Consider the following 15,400-nt stretch of genomic DNA (forward strand, 5'->3'; position numbering starts at 1 on the left):
GTCAGGGCGCCGGTGAAACCCACCGAGTAGCGGCTGTAAGGAAGTCAGACAGCAGAAGGATGAGGCTGCGCCAGCCACAGGTCTTTCTGCAGAAGATGATAGGTGATTTATGAAAATAGCCAAAGCTGTTAATATTTCAGACTGTAGGTGAAATAAATTTACTAATTGATACTCCTGTAACCGCTAATTGTTGGGCTTTAGGTCTTTAGGAACCCACGTAACTATTGTGTAATGGTTTTAAATTATGAAAAAGAACCATTACACAATAGTTACGTGGGTTCCTAAAGACCTAAAGCTTCTAGAGCTCCAAAATAAAGGAAACGGAACCACATAGACATGCTAACATCAATTATTGTGTTACATATTCATTTGGACAAGCAGAAGTATTGGATCACTTTTATTACTGTTGTGTGGATCTGGTTTTCACAGCTAATCAATTTGTGGTCTTGTTGAATAGAACGTGGAGTAGGAAATAGAGTGGTTGGGCAGGATATGTGAAGGAGTATGTTAGGACCACTCTAAATTCAGATACCATTTCACTAACTGTGGTACATGAATAAACTCCTCACTGAAAAGAGGTGAGTTAGTGAATTGTGATGGGGCTTTGATCTAAAATTTTTCAGGTGCGTTGATATAAGACTGCCAAAGACCCAAAGGCAGTCATACTAACAGCCACACTGTATGAGAAGGCCTCCTTTTGCTGTTTCTAATTCTATTAAACCAAGTCTATCACTTGTGCTGCTTACCTGTTTGAGGGCTTCCAAACAGGCAACTCTTACTGGAAATAAAAAAGACAAATATTTATATGTAAACAATAAAGTACTTTGGCTTAAAAACTACATAAACTTCTCTTACTGTTTTTCTACATCTGTTTCTTTAGAATCATAGTTAACCAAGTTCTTAACTCGGTTAAAACCAAAACATTAAGTTCTGAAAACCTCCAATCTTTCTAGTTGTGAGTGAATAAACCCCTTTTGATCTGTCATGAAGAGTTTATCTGAAGATCTTTTGTTCCACTAACTTAATAAAACAGCATACTTACTGTTTAGTTTAAAGGACAGATTCCTAAATATTAAAAATTTTCATAGCACTTTTTGAGTTTAGTAAATCTGTGGCATTTTGTGTCGGCTGATAAGCTCCCCATGCTCTTGGGTGGATGAATTAAGTTAAACCCCAGTGTGGTTTAAATAACTAATCTTAATCTGGATTTAAGTGAGTATGTAAGGACTTCTAAATTAGCAGACAGGTGAGAAACTTCAATAAATTTTTTAGGAGTTCTAAATTAGCAGACAGGTGAGAAACTTCAATAACTTTTTTTAAGTTTAAGCATTTTTTGTGTGGACAGTGATTTCTTACAGAGGGACGGTGGTCTTAAAGGTATTGAGTTTGTTTAAGCTTTATAAAAGATCTCTCTTTTTTTAATTTGTTAGTTTGTTAATCTCCTGCAAAAGCAGAGACTTAAGTGGAAAAACATCATGTATAAAACCAGCAGATTCTAGTGAGGTGAAAACCGCAGACCCCAGAAAACTGGCAGGTGCACCTTTTTGGGCACCAGAGAATCATCTCTACATGTTGGCTGCATGCTTTTTGCCTCAGTTTTGAAATAAATCTCAGACTACCGTATCTAGTACTGTCTATTGGTTATGCTGGATTTAGGCTATTAATATAATTAATATTCTGTCTGTCTTTGCTGATATGTACCTAAATACTGTCTAAAACCAAAACATAATCATATATCTATTAGGGATATTAAATAGGTTTCTATTTGAGACTATAATACAGCATTCTGTTCTTTTCCCATCCATATCTATCCTTCCATCTTACCCTCACACAAGTTCTGCTGAGTTTCTTAGGCTGTGTTAAAGCTTTACTCAAGAAAATGATCTTTGGTTTTACTTTCTCATCTGGCATTCTGCAGTAGTAAATATTTGTGCTTTTTTGTCTTACTTAAAGATGAGAAGAAAGGGCACTTCATTTTTGTTGCAAAAGCTGCCTTCTTGGTACTTCTGATTGACTTTGGATGAAGTTTACCAGTCCACTACAATCTTCTGTAAGATCTAATTTTGAAAAGACAATTTTTTCATGTAGAATAATTAAGAAAATATGCTGCTAAAATGCTGCTTCCATAGAATGAATTATAAAAAAATATGGGCACCATATGGTTTATTTTCTTCCACCAGTGTAGCTCATCGTTCAATTATTTATGGGTGATTATGTTGTTAATCTTTAGTCATCAAGTCTAAATTTGCAAATAAGTATAGCCTGGTCATGTCACTTTGAATATAGTCATCATCCTTCAGTGAACTAGTTAAAAATGTTCCATAGATTAAAATTCCTCATTTACTTTAGTGATCTCAAAAAATACAATTTTTTTTAGTCTAATCTTTTTGGCAGCAGCCAAGCAGTTAAGGGCAATAACTCTGCACATGCGAAAGCAGAAATATAACCTATTTAACTAGGGAGAAGTCTAGTGAAACAATCTCCATTTTTCCATACCCAAAAAGATATTTTCATTATCTTTTAACATTTTTCTTCAGTGCTACATAAAAATATTCATATAGCAGTCAGCTTACACATGTTGTCTGAACCATTGTAGAATATTAACTGACAGCTGATTGAAAAATAGTGCCAGCATCTTTTGAGATGCATGCAATTACTAAGCCAGAAGCTTCCTTAGTTCGCTTGAAATGCACAGTAATCTATTTTTAACTTTTAGTGTTTAAAAGCCTAACAGAATTGTGCTGTAGCCTAACAAAATTGTGCTGTGGCTATGTCGGATCCGTACTGCTCAAAAAAAAAAAAATACTACATTTGTCATGGTATTTTTAGATTCACTGCCCATGTTATTTATCCCGTGAAATTGTTCTTACGGCTGAGTCTGATGTGACTCAAATGACGTGTCTACGGGGAAAATACTGTATTTCCCTGTTTGCCCTGTGGATGGGTTCTGGGACTGGTTCTGCAGAAAAAGGATCTAGGGGTCCTGGTGGACAGAAACATCAGTGTGCTCTTCAGGTGGTTATGGCTAACCACATACCGCTTACGTGTATCATGAAGACCGTAGCTGCAGGCGGAGGGAAGACTGTTCTCCTTTCCTCAGCACTTGTGAGGCCTTGTCTGCAGTACTATGTCTGGTGTTAAGGCCCCCAAGTACTAAAAAGATTCTGGATTGAGGCCCTGAGATGGCTGTGGGGCTGGTGCCCTGATGTATTGGGAGGAAGGCTAAGGAGCTGTTCAGGCTAGAGAAAACAGAAGGGATTGAACTGCTGACTTCCAGCATCTAAAGAGGACCTGTGGAAAAGGTGGAGCCACACTCTTTGAGATGTACAGTGAAAGTGCAGAAGGCCCTATCAGCAAGCGAGATGATGACTTAGTATAAGGAAAGCGTTTTTAATTCATTGGGAGTGGTCAAACCCAGGAACCAGGTTGGCCAGAAAACCTCCAACCTCAGAGATACTAAAAACCTCACCTATGTAAGTCTTGGACCAGAACTTTGGAGCTGAACCTAATAGAGCCAGGAGGTTGAACCTAATGACATTGATTACTTTCCAAAAGTGGCCTGACTCTGTGTACCCATTTGTTCTATCGCTGGAAGACCAATTTTAAGTCTTTCTTGAAGGAACACATTGTTATCTACCGGAGGCACTGACCTCAAAATTGCTTGCCATGTGTGTACAGAGCTGGATAACCCAGCAGAAGTCTGAGCTTCAGGCCTCCTTCAGGTCCAGTCAGATCAGGTATGCTGTAAGTATATTAGGGCAAAATCAAATTAATGTTTATATTGCAAAGTCCAGTGGTACTTGCCATATATACACACCTTGATGCTTTCCTTTGGAAAACTATTTGTTTTTAAATTATTTGCTTCTCTGCAAATTGATTTTTTTTTCTGTTCTAGAGAAGAACTAAAGAAGATACTTGGAAGTCAGAAGAACTTAGGAAACATCTTAGGGTGACTTTACGTTATTTCTACTAGTTTTAATGTTAAGTTACATTATAGCAGTGGTTTTTATTGATGGTCTAGACATACAGGGCTGTTTGTTCTACTAGCAACTCTGCCTTGTGGGATCTACAGTAGCTCTTTAAGGCTTTTTGGTACACCAGACACTTTAAATCTGCATCGTTGAATATAAACAGTACAGATCTTTAATGTGTAGCTGCTAACTTCGTTGCCACAGCTCTGGAATCTGTGTAGTCCAAAGGTGTTGAGAGGCTGGCCCGCTCAACTGTTCCTAGCTATACAAGTCATATAAGATTACTCAACAGATTTCTTAGTTAGGTAAATGGAAAAAATGGCATTGTTATGGTAATAACACAGCACGCAATGGGGTCTGATTTGCTGGCTGCCCAAATCCAAGTTGCAGCTTTGCTTTATCTATGCTTACCCACTTTCCTACATGAATATTATGTATTGTATTTGTTATCATCATCTTATCATGATTGTCATGTGCTTTTCTACTGGTTAATTACTTTATCTGCTGGTCAAATAGACATTCAGGCTCCAGTCAGTTACACCATTGATATTCATACTAGTTTTGTGCTATATTTTTTAAAATGCTGTTTTCCAATACATATCTTCTTTTCTATGTATTGTGCAGATCTTCATTAGTCCTTTGGTAAGCTGAAACATCCTACTTGTTAATCTGTTACAGGGCTTTCTATCAATTACATTTCAAAGCTCCCCATTATTTCAGTGCCAGTATAAGTACTTTGTATTTTGTAGACATTCAGTAACATTTCCACTACTTCCATGTAGACTAAAGCAAACAAATTTGAGTTGAAATGCTTTAGTTCCAACAGAACTGGTGAAGTTGGACTTTAATTTCTGTGGCAGTGAAACAGATGGATAAAGTTTAATTCACTTTACTCACTGACTAATCAAAACAAGTTCTGTTTGTTCTGCATTGAGAAAATAGCTGAAATCATGGATGTAGTGAAATCAGTGGGAGTTGTGCTACTTGCTTCAGGAAGGTTAAAATATGATTTTTTATGACTTTAGAAAAATATATCAATAGTTGCATTGTCAAGGGATCTAGGCCAAAAACTTTCTTGCACAGTTTTTATATGCTACTTTCTGTTGAAGTAAAAGCTCATCTTCTATTCTAAAGGCAGCTGCAGGATGCCCAGTTATCTATCATGTTGTTTATATCTGCAATGTATTTTACAAGATGGCAAAGTTTCTGTCTACATGAGTTAACATCTTTAAGATGCTTAGTTAATTTTTCAACGTAGCTCTAAGCAGAATGCACAGTTCCACAGTAAATTTTCTTTTTTTACCAAATTATCTTCAAATACATAGAAAATACACCTTGTTATTTATTTCATTTATTATTTTTTTAAAAAATAAGTACAGACATAATGTTCATAATTTTACAAAGTAAGCCTAGAAATATATAAGCATTTTAATACAGTTTGGGAAATTAAATTCACAGTTAGCAAGCCATTAACTTTTTTTTTATATGAATATACTGTATCAAAATAGATTGCTGAATTATAAGGTGTTAATTTTTTTTCAAATGTTTATTTCAGGCATCACAACCAGATAGTCAAAATGAAGACCAAAAACACAGAGAAAAGAAACTACAGAAAGAGAACTCTATTCATGGCACAGACACTCATAAACACGAGCACAAAGACAGAGGGAAGAGCAAGGAAAGAAAGCGAGAGAGAGATGTATTTAAATCTGGTGAAAGAGACAGGGACAAAATGAGAGAGAGACAAAGGGGGAAAGAGCACCAGAGAGGAGGAGACCAAGAGGGGTACAAAGATAAGCTTCAAGAGTCAAGTTTGGAGAAGGAAAGATACAGCATATCAAAAGACAAAGACAGGGAAAGGGATAGAGAACGAGACAAAAAGCATAAAAGACATGAGATAAAGCAACTAGATACACAAAATAATCTAAAATCATTTGAAGGAAGAGGTAAAGAACGTCACAGAAGAAGAGAAAGCAGTCATCATTTGGGTAGGTTACTTTGGGTTGCTGTTGTACTTTGATATATTTGATATTTAGAAATACTCTGAAACCATACCCCATCTGTACAGAGAAAATAAAGACAGGCAGGTGTGAGTATCTACTGAAATATATATCTTCATGAAATCTTGTGGTAACCTAGTTTTGCTTTGGTGCTTGTTTCCGTTCCTCTGAAGAGAGGGTGAATGTCACTGGTTTTGCTGGTCAGTCATCTTGAAGAGAGTAAATACCTTCCTGCCTAGACATTCTCTACTGAGCGATGTGCTTGAATTTCCAAGTTGTAGGGTGATGGCTGAACTTAGTAGCATGTGTCATTACTCTTACCATTACACAAAATATTGAGAACACAGGGAATCATTAGGAAAGAAAAAGGTGCAACCAGCATTGGAGAGAGAATTTCAACAGAATATTAAGTTATTTTTAGAAAGCTCTTATTTTAGAAAACCCATATTTTCTACATGCTAGTGTTAATTATGTACAGAGTTTGAGTATAATAAAACTTGTTCATTAATTTATACGTATGTTTTCTAGAGGAAGAGAAAACAAGAAGTGAAGATCAAGAAAGAAGACATACAGAAAAGAAGGTAAAGGAAGGGCAAGGAAGGAAGTGTTTCATAATGGAATAAGATAAAATTGTGTAATGAAGAAACGGGATCAGTCTCCCATTCCCAAGAAAACAAGATGCGTATATAGTAAGGTCATAACAAGTATACAAAACACAACAAAATATATCCAAACCATTCTATTTTAAGAAGATACTTCATTTTTTTTTTTTAAAGTAAGAGGTGAAATCATATTTACATAACATATAGTGCTTTATTTTTGTACAGCTACATAAAAGTTTTCCATTTATGCCATTATTACAAGGATATTGGCAAGTATACGTCCTATTTTATGTTAGACCACCTGGTAAACAAAGAATTAAATTTTTGTGTGAAGAATACACAATCCAAAGACTTTTCTCTAGCAGAGTATGCGATGTCCCAGAAGAAATATCAGAATCTCAACTGATAGGATAATTTGAAAGTTGCCATTGTAGGAGATTTTTTTAAAAATACCTGAAAGATCCATGTGGCAGAAAGAGATTAGGTACTTATGGCCAACAATGGATAAATCTGTGAAGATAAAACAGTCTTGGAGAACTCTTTAATTCTTTAATGTTATTTTTCTCTTTCTAGGATAATGATACCAAAAAGAGCATTGACAAAATTTTAGCCTACAAAGCTGAAGAAGCTGAACGTGTACACAAGTTACAGAAAGATCGAGAGTTGGATAAAGAGGGAGAAAGAAGACACAAAGAAAAAAAAGAACATTCTGTTAGACCAGGAAAAGAGAGGCTTTCAAAAGACAGAAGTCATAAACGTTATGAAAAGGAAGAGGAAGAAAAACTAATAACAAAGAGATCTAAAGAGCAATCTTCCCTTGGAGACAGAGAAGGGCAACCAGCAGAAGCTAATGAAAGAGTAAAAAGTAGAGAAAATGAAAGAAAGAAGCGTGATCTAATGGTTAGTTTTGTTAAGTCTTCAAAACATTACCTTATAACTTACTTTATTTATTGATACATAGTCATTAATAAGGTGAATAATAAAAATACTAGGATTTTAAGACAACACTCTTAAATTTGAGGGTAAAGTGGTAGATTAAAATACTACACCTGCATTTAAGTATCGTAACCCACAGCTGATTCCTTCCGTGAAATTTAAACTAGAAACTTGTCTATATGTTAGAAATGTCTTTTATTCATACAATTCTTTATTGCTATGACTTTTGAAATTTTGACTAACACTTTGAAGTGGAGATGACATTAGGCTGGAGGTCTATTAAAATGTATTGGTTGCCTTTATTGGAAAAAAATCTTATTTTAATAGAAGCTGGTTTGGGTGTTGCCTACAAAGAGAGCATGGATATCTAACTGAGAAGCAGGCATGTGAGTGTAGTTCCCTTATATTTATGGGTTTTGGCTGTACTTCTGAAGCCATGTTCCTAACACAGAGCATGATGTTCCATCCTAGAGACTTGATTAGAACTTTGAATTTTTAACTGGTTTTTATAATGCAAGTACTCATTCTACAAGAATGAGAGAAGAAATGTCATTTGTAACTCTTAAAATCAGGTAAGTTTTATGGAACACAGAACCATTCAGATGGTCTGGGGTAGTTTCTTCTGCTGCCTAAGGAGTGAAGATCTACATGTTTCTCAAGTAAAAGTTCAGAAATACTTTTTCAGTGAAAATACTGGGCACCTTCAGTGTAGAGGTCCACTGCAAGTGATTGCTGTAACTGATTTTGTGCAGCAGAATTCAAAAGTCTTTCAGGAGCTTACTCAAGGTTTGACTTCCTTGGAAATTTACTGAAGTAGCTGTAACAGAACATATGCACTGATGCTGATGCTTCTGTCTCAGAGTTACGTTTGTTTTTCTGATGTTCATGGATAAAGAAAAGCACCTTTATCTTAAACAGTCTATTGAATACATTTCCAGACTTAGCCAAACCTTCATACTACAGAATTTAAGAGTCAAGTCCCTATACTGGAGACTAAAAGCACCTGACAATGTTCTCTCTCCCTAGGTCCAACTGGTATAAACTGTTACAGTCCATACTGTGAAAATACCATTCTTTGAAACAGGCTGGCCATAGCCTACTGAGGTCAGCCCTTAGTTCCAATCATTTTTTCAGCCATACCTAGGGTTTTTTTAGGAAAGTACTCTGCGCTCACAATTTACACAGTATACACTGGGCCCAAAGCATTTTTTAACCTTTTTTACTAATATGGTAATGTGAAGGTATCCTATAAAAAAGCTGGAATTTACTCTGGTAAAGCATTGTAAGATTTTGTGAGCAAAGGAGAAGACTCAAGATCCCTTCTTGTTTCCTTTCTGAAATGCACTGCAGAAGGGGATTGTAGCCAAACTTCACTCCTGGGTATTTAATATTTTCAGGAGAAGTTCATATTATGTCTATAGTGTATCTTTTATGGGTGTTTATTTTCTTTGCTTATTATATTTGTAAGGAGGAGATTATTCTCATTTTAGTTCATACGGAGAACTTCTTACAAGGAATGACTGATACAAAAATAGTATGTCATTGAAATAATTGATTAGAAATCTTTCTTACTGTTTAATATTGCTGCTAATACAGGTTCATATACATATTTCCTCCCAGAATTTCTGACACATGACTGTCATGACTTCTTTTACAGAACAGTGAATACAAAAAAGAGGAGGGGATTCAAGAAGTAGTGAGCCATCAGCATGTAAGGTAAATTCAGAGCTTTAAAATAAGTATATACTGTATGGTAGTTACTAAGATTCAGTCACCACCAAAACAATAAGCATGAATTGTTGATCTCAAATATCTAGGGTGAATATGGTTTTTTTCATAGGCCCTTTGTGTTTTGTCTCTAAGAGGATTCATATGAAAATTATGTGTTGGTATTCATTTGTTTTTCTATGCCAGGATAATGAGATACTTTGCAGTCCTTGCAAACTACATATATATTAATCTGGATATATAGTTTGGGATGCAGAAATGCTGTATGTACCACCTGGAAATTCACTAAGCAGTCATGTGGACACATGTAAGGTTCATGATGAGCTACATAGGACTCTCTTATATTGCTTATTTTAATTTTAGTACCTCTACTTAGTTTCTACTCTGGATGGTCTTTAAAACATTAGATATATACAGCAAGTTTACTGTTATATGTCAAAGTGAAAGGTCCAGCTAATTCTCAGTAGGATCAGTAAAATTTAAGGATTATATTTCTAAGTTTTATTACTAGCAAATAAGATCTCCATATATTATAGTCCTTTTTCCATTCTTCAGTGCTTTAGCCATGTGAAATTCCTATGCAGCTTTCTGAAGTGTAACTCTCAGAGTATGTTGTCAGTCATGATTCTTATTTGTAAACCCTCATTTAGCTTCCTAGCTAAAGCTAAATAGAAGACTGGCATGCTGGCTACTGGGCACACTGGCAGAGATAAAGTCACTACCACTATTGGCGAAATATTACTACTGTTTCTTAAGCATGGGACAGATCACTTTAGTCATAGTGATTTGGTCTTTGTGGAAGTGTATTTCTGTACAAAGGAAAAAAATATTTCAGAATATGTATGTTGAGATTCTTTCTAGCAGCTGCATTTAACTGTGTCAAGCAGTGCCAAATACACAGGTTATATTTTGAAGCTGTTGTTGATGGGGTGTTGTGGGGGAGTCATTGCTTGTACATAGCTGGGAAAAAGGAATTAGCCGTTTCTCAATGGCAAGGAAGGCAATATGGGTTATTGGGATATCACAAAACTGGTTCAGCATCAAGCACTGTCAATGTTGAATCATTCTGATTTGTTATGAGAGGATGCAGCCATATTTTTGCTTTTATTGTTGCCTTTTCTTATGTTCATCAGTCCCAACGGCAGTATAAATGAATACCCTCTTACCTGAAAAGTAGAACATTCTCTTCTTGACGTCTGATACTCTACTTAGAAAATAATTAAGTAGATTGTTAAGGAGCAGAGATTTTTTATTTTCTCCTGCTGTCTGACCCTGATTTATTGTCCTCATAAATAAAACCCCTGAATGAAAAACCAGGTTTGAATGTCAGTCTATGATTTATAGCTTTAGAACGCATTACACCAGCCTGATCTTGATCTCCAGTTTGCTGTAGATATTAATACAACTAATGGGTATGTGGGTTAAATAGGTTTTTTTCCTCCTTCCTTTTTCTTCTGTTTTGATGCAATTATAGGCATTAAATTTGGACAAGGTTTTTTGCAGTTCTTAGCTGATTAATCACTTGGCTGTTTCATTATCATTTGTATCATAAACTATAAAAGTATTTGTAGAAATATTTCTGTTTATTGGAAATTTTCAACTATTTTTTCCTTTTCAGGAAAAAAGACCTGTTTTTTTTAAAAAAACAGACAACCCCCCCAGAAAACAAAACCAAACCAAAACTAATGCTTCCTTCTGAGTTAACCAATAAAGTTGATGTTCTCTTCTTCAACAGGACTGCAAAAGATAAAGGAAAACTCATTGAAATAGAGGAAAGGGACACAAAACAAGAGGTAAAATATTTGGTTTTGGAACTTGGAATGTTGTGTTAATTTCTTGGGATTAATTACAATATGTATTTCAATATAATGCATTCTAAGATAAAATAAGATGTACGTATATTGGTCTTCAGGTATCTCCTGACCTCTCTTTCTGGATACAGCATTAGAAAATGGATTTATTCTCTATAAATTCGCTAAGAATTGAAGGTAGCCATCTATTCAACTGTACTTCAATATTGTCTGTGCTTGAAAAAATAATTGTCAATAAGTGGGAAGAGTTTATAAATGTAATGCAAATAAACTACACATACCTAAAGTATATTATTTCTTTATATAAACATCTGATATAGGCAAATAATATGTAGTGTAAGCTGAGTAAAATGCAGCTAGCAATGTAGTTCATATATGTCTCTTAAAACAGCTGCTGTAAGAAAGAGGGAAGTATTGTAGTATGTTTAAATGGACAGATGCAGACAGAACCAAGTTTTCAGCAAGTCTGAAGTGCAGGCTATATAGACTTGGGTTGATGTGGACCAGTCTGTAGATACAGCCTAACTTTACCATAAAAACTTTTAAAATATTTTGTCATATTTTCAGCTGTTCATAACCATCCCCCAAAATCCAAATTCTGTTTTGGAATGTTGTAGGATTATGGTCCTGATCTAGGAAAAAGCAGTAGTACCTACGAAGACATCCTTTTCCATAGCCTCATGTTATGAGCAGCCATATACCTTTCACATATGTATCTTTCAAAACCATACTAACTTCTTTTAAAACCTGGCTGTTTTCATACCAGAAGTACTTCTCTTTCAACTTTTAATTTTAATTTCCAGTATGCTTCCATTATTCTTGCTTTAGTGCTAGCATTTAGCTCAAATACTTTTTTAGGGTTTTCTTCCCCTAATGAGCTTATGCAAAGCATGTTTGTCTCTTCTCTGGCTTAGTTTTGCTGACCTATACAAGCCACATTCTTTATTCCTGTCATCATTCTAGCAGCTGTCTCTTTCTCTGCTTCAATTGGCATTAATTTTTATTTTTTTTATATGGATGACCATAGTTGAACACAGTACTGAATGCGAATTTTCATCAGCACCTCATGACATAAATATTTATATGTTCCTGAGCGAAGTAGCTCCCTGACATACTCTTAGATTTAGTCTGCACAGCTCTTACCACTGTGGCCAGTAGTCATCCTGGATCAATTAACATGTTCAAACTGTTCTCTTCCTCTATTGTTTCTAACAGCTGATGTTCCAGGTAGCAGCTGGCATTGATGCTAATCTATAAGGCCCAGATTGAGCCCACCTGTAGGTGTGAATTGTCTGTGGTGAGGACCTAAATTTCCTTTGTAGATTTTGGAGAGAAGTAGGCAGTTCGGTCCTTTTATATTTGACCTCCTTTTCCAGTATCTTCTCTGTCTTCGTTAGCTATAGGCGGCAGCCAAGGAAGGTGAAATCCCCACTTAAGACCTGACTAACAGGGCTAATTAAATCAAATTCCATGGGTTTGCACTTTATGCTGTTGGATTTAATCATCTATTTGTTACTCCAAATGCCACAGTTATCCAGATATTCCAACATGACTTCTAATCCTGCTTTGTATGGACAATATATTTTCCATATAACCTTTAAAGTAGGAAAATACCTGTGATAGGGTGATTCTGATTTCCTGTGAGAATGTAGGAGGTTCTTACAAGGATGGTATGATTTTGACAACTACTGACAAGTGGAGGGGTTTAGTGTGTAAAAACTGCATGTGTAACAGATGTAATGTTAAAAACATTTGTGTGTTATTAATAAAAATGGCAGATCTTTAAGTGTATTCAGAGATGATTACAGTAAGCTAATAAGGACTATAACCATCTTCACGGGTGTATTGCTACATGTGTCTTTGACTAAATGGAATAAGGATTTTAAAAAATTCTCTATGAATTAGTTACTGCTGGGTACCTGCAACCTTGCAGGAAGAACAAATTGGGGAAATTTTGCCCAATTTTGGCCAGTTTTGCTCAGATGACAACCTGACTAATATAATTTATTCTTGATCCAAAGATTGATCTGAGAAGTGACAAAAAGCAGCAGCCGGAAAGACTGAAGTACTATAGTCCTAGTTCTAGGAGTCTGATGACTCTGAAAAGTGAGGTATCCATAGAAGCTGTTAACTGCTATATAATGTCTGTAATACTTTTGACAGCACTACATTCTGTGAAAACTAAGTGGCTCTAGCTCTTAACAAGTTGTGAAAGGATCAAAAGTGTGTCTCACTTGGTGTTTGACAACCAGCTTGTAAAGGTAGAAGCAGTTAATAGGTGCGCTGTTATGCTGGATATTTTTCATAAAACCTAACATTTATTTCCATTTTGAAATCTGTTGAAATCCCTTGCACATGTATAATTTAGTGTGTGACTCTGAGGAGTCTGTTGAGGGAAAAGGCTGGCTAAAGACTGAGTAGATTGGTGTGTGTCATTTTAAGCTTAATGTTTGTTCAGGGTACATGTTGGGGCAATTAAATGGCATTATTTTAATCAAGTTCAATAAGCTAGAGAAAGGTAGTTTCTTTCTGAATATTTCAGGAATTACGGCATGCCTGAATATTTCAGGAATGCCGTAAATCTTATTCCATGTTAATACAGTAGAAGATGCAATGTTAACAAAATTATTTATGTATAAAAATACCTTATTTTCCTGTTGTATCCATGCCTCTGTTTTCCTGGTTCCAGCATGTGCAGGATTTTCAACATGTGCAGTATTTCATTAACAGATTGAGTCCCCCAGTATGCCTTAGGTATAGGGGTAGTTTTGTCTAATCCTCAAAAAAGTAGAACAGTCTTATTTTGTTGTTACACCATTGTAAGAGCTATTGAAATTATAGGCAACACAGCAGTTTTTGTCTTACGCAGTAACAGACTGGTGGGAAAACAGTTGTCGTCCCAAGGTAGGGTTGAGTTCTGTTCTGCCTTCCTGTATTATTATTTTAAGTCAATAATTATCACTTGTTAATACACTTTTATTTATATTTCTAAACTGAATTTGTAGTATGTTTGCTTGAAAGTGTAGAAATATTGGAGGACAGCTATTCACCTATCTTTATGCTGAGATTTGGCAGATAAAGATATTTTGTAAGATTATTTAACAATTTCATTTGTTTTCTTATTTAGGAAATGAAAGATACACACATCTATAATTCAGACATGGGATTTGATAACTTTTCAGCAAATTATGAAGATGATTTTGAAGTAAGTAAAAACATACAATTGTCCTTTTGAAGTAATTCTGAAGTATCAAAGGATGTTACATTGTTTTTACCTACTCTTTTTTTTTTTTTTTTTTTTTTGGTGACAGTGACCTTAACTTGGCTAACAGTAGATAATAATAAGTTAAAATGTTATTTAGAAACTACTGTATATTTAATTAGTTTTCATCAGGGGTTGGGAACCAACTTTTGGGTTTGAGTTGAAATCTTCACGAGATGCTCCTTCTGTCTTCCTGGATTTCAATTATTTTAATGATTTTCTGTGAAAAATGCTGATTTTTTTAAATAATGGGAGCGAATAATCAATTTCAGGAGAAAAAAAAAGCCTTATTGTTTTTAATTACAAAAATGCTGTAGGAAAAAAGAATTGACTCACAGCAGTCCCTTTATTAATTTGTTTAATTGAACTGTCTTTTAGCTCTCTTTTGTTTACTTTGAAGTTAAGATAGAAGAGTGTGTTGAATGGACTTTCATTGCTGGCTGAGCCAGCTACACCTTTGTTTAGCAAAGCACAAATTCACCTCCACTTAACGTTAGGAGTGATGTCCGTTGTTGAGCTGTTCACTATAGTAGTCCTTGCCATTCAGTGGAGAGAAACGGGCGCTTTTAAGACTTGTTCATATCATTTGCGTTAGGGTCATTATTTTAGCATGAGATGAATTATTTTAGTTAAGAGAACTGCTAAAGTATGAGCCTCATGCATGGACTTGCAAACAGGTAGTATGGTAGTTTAGTAAATTTGAGCCTGCTGTTGAAGGACATCTTTGATTAAAACTACCAAATAAACAACTTCATACATTTATGAAGCATTTATGCCACTGAACACTGTCATGTTACTTCTTTAAAGAACACATAATTCACCTAAACATTAGTTTCTACTTTAGGATATTAAAAAAAAAAGAAGATATCTATTTTGGACACTGAAGAACAATGTAGGGTTGTCTTTTCTGGATTAGAATTACATCACAATCAAGACATGCCATTTTCTTTATTTTAAAATTTCTTTCAGTCAGAGGATTTGTAGACGTCTGTATGAGAATTTTTATTTTTATTATGATAGCATTTTATAAGTTCTTAAAAAGATCTTGAAAAATACATCTATAATCCATGTTTACTAGTTATTGAAAGTC

At 35.1% G+C, this 15,400-nt stretch overlaps 1 protein-coding gene across 2 annotated transcripts in view; it reads left to right on the forward strand.

Annotated features, from left to right (window-relative positions):
- Positions 1-15,400, forward strand: part of DYNC2I1 (dynein 2 intermediate chain 1) — a 40,881-nt gene that overhangs the window by 6,950 nt on the left and 18,531 nt on the right. The window contains exons 2-9 of one of the 2 annotated variants that reach the window (XM_080385839.1): positions 1,954-2,050; positions 3,896-3,949; positions 5,527-5,959; positions 6,500-6,552; positions 7,147-7,473; positions 9,167-9,225; positions 10,973-11,030; positions 14,176-14,253. In XM_080385839.1, the coding sequence (XP_080241965.1) occupies positions 2,021-2,050; positions 3,896-3,949; positions 5,527-5,959; positions 6,500-6,552; positions 7,147-7,473; positions 9,167-9,225; positions 10,973-11,030; positions 14,176-14,253 (1,092 nt within the window). In that variant the 5' untranslated portion in view covers positions 1,954-2,020. The remainder of the gene's footprint in view (positions 1-1,953; positions 2,051-3,895; positions 3,950-5,526; positions 5,960-6,499; positions 6,553-7,146; positions 7,474-9,166; positions 9,226-10,972; positions 11,031-14,175; positions 14,254-15,400) is intronic. The other variant, XM_080385840.1, reaches the window with a different exon arrangement.

Source organism: Falco punctatus (assembly GCF_963210335.1).
Source record: "Falco punctatus genome assembly, chromosome: 4".
In the NCBI taxonomy this organism is placed as follows: domain Eukaryota; kingdom Metazoa; phylum Chordata; class Aves; order Falconiformes; family Falconidae; genus Falco; species Falco punctatus.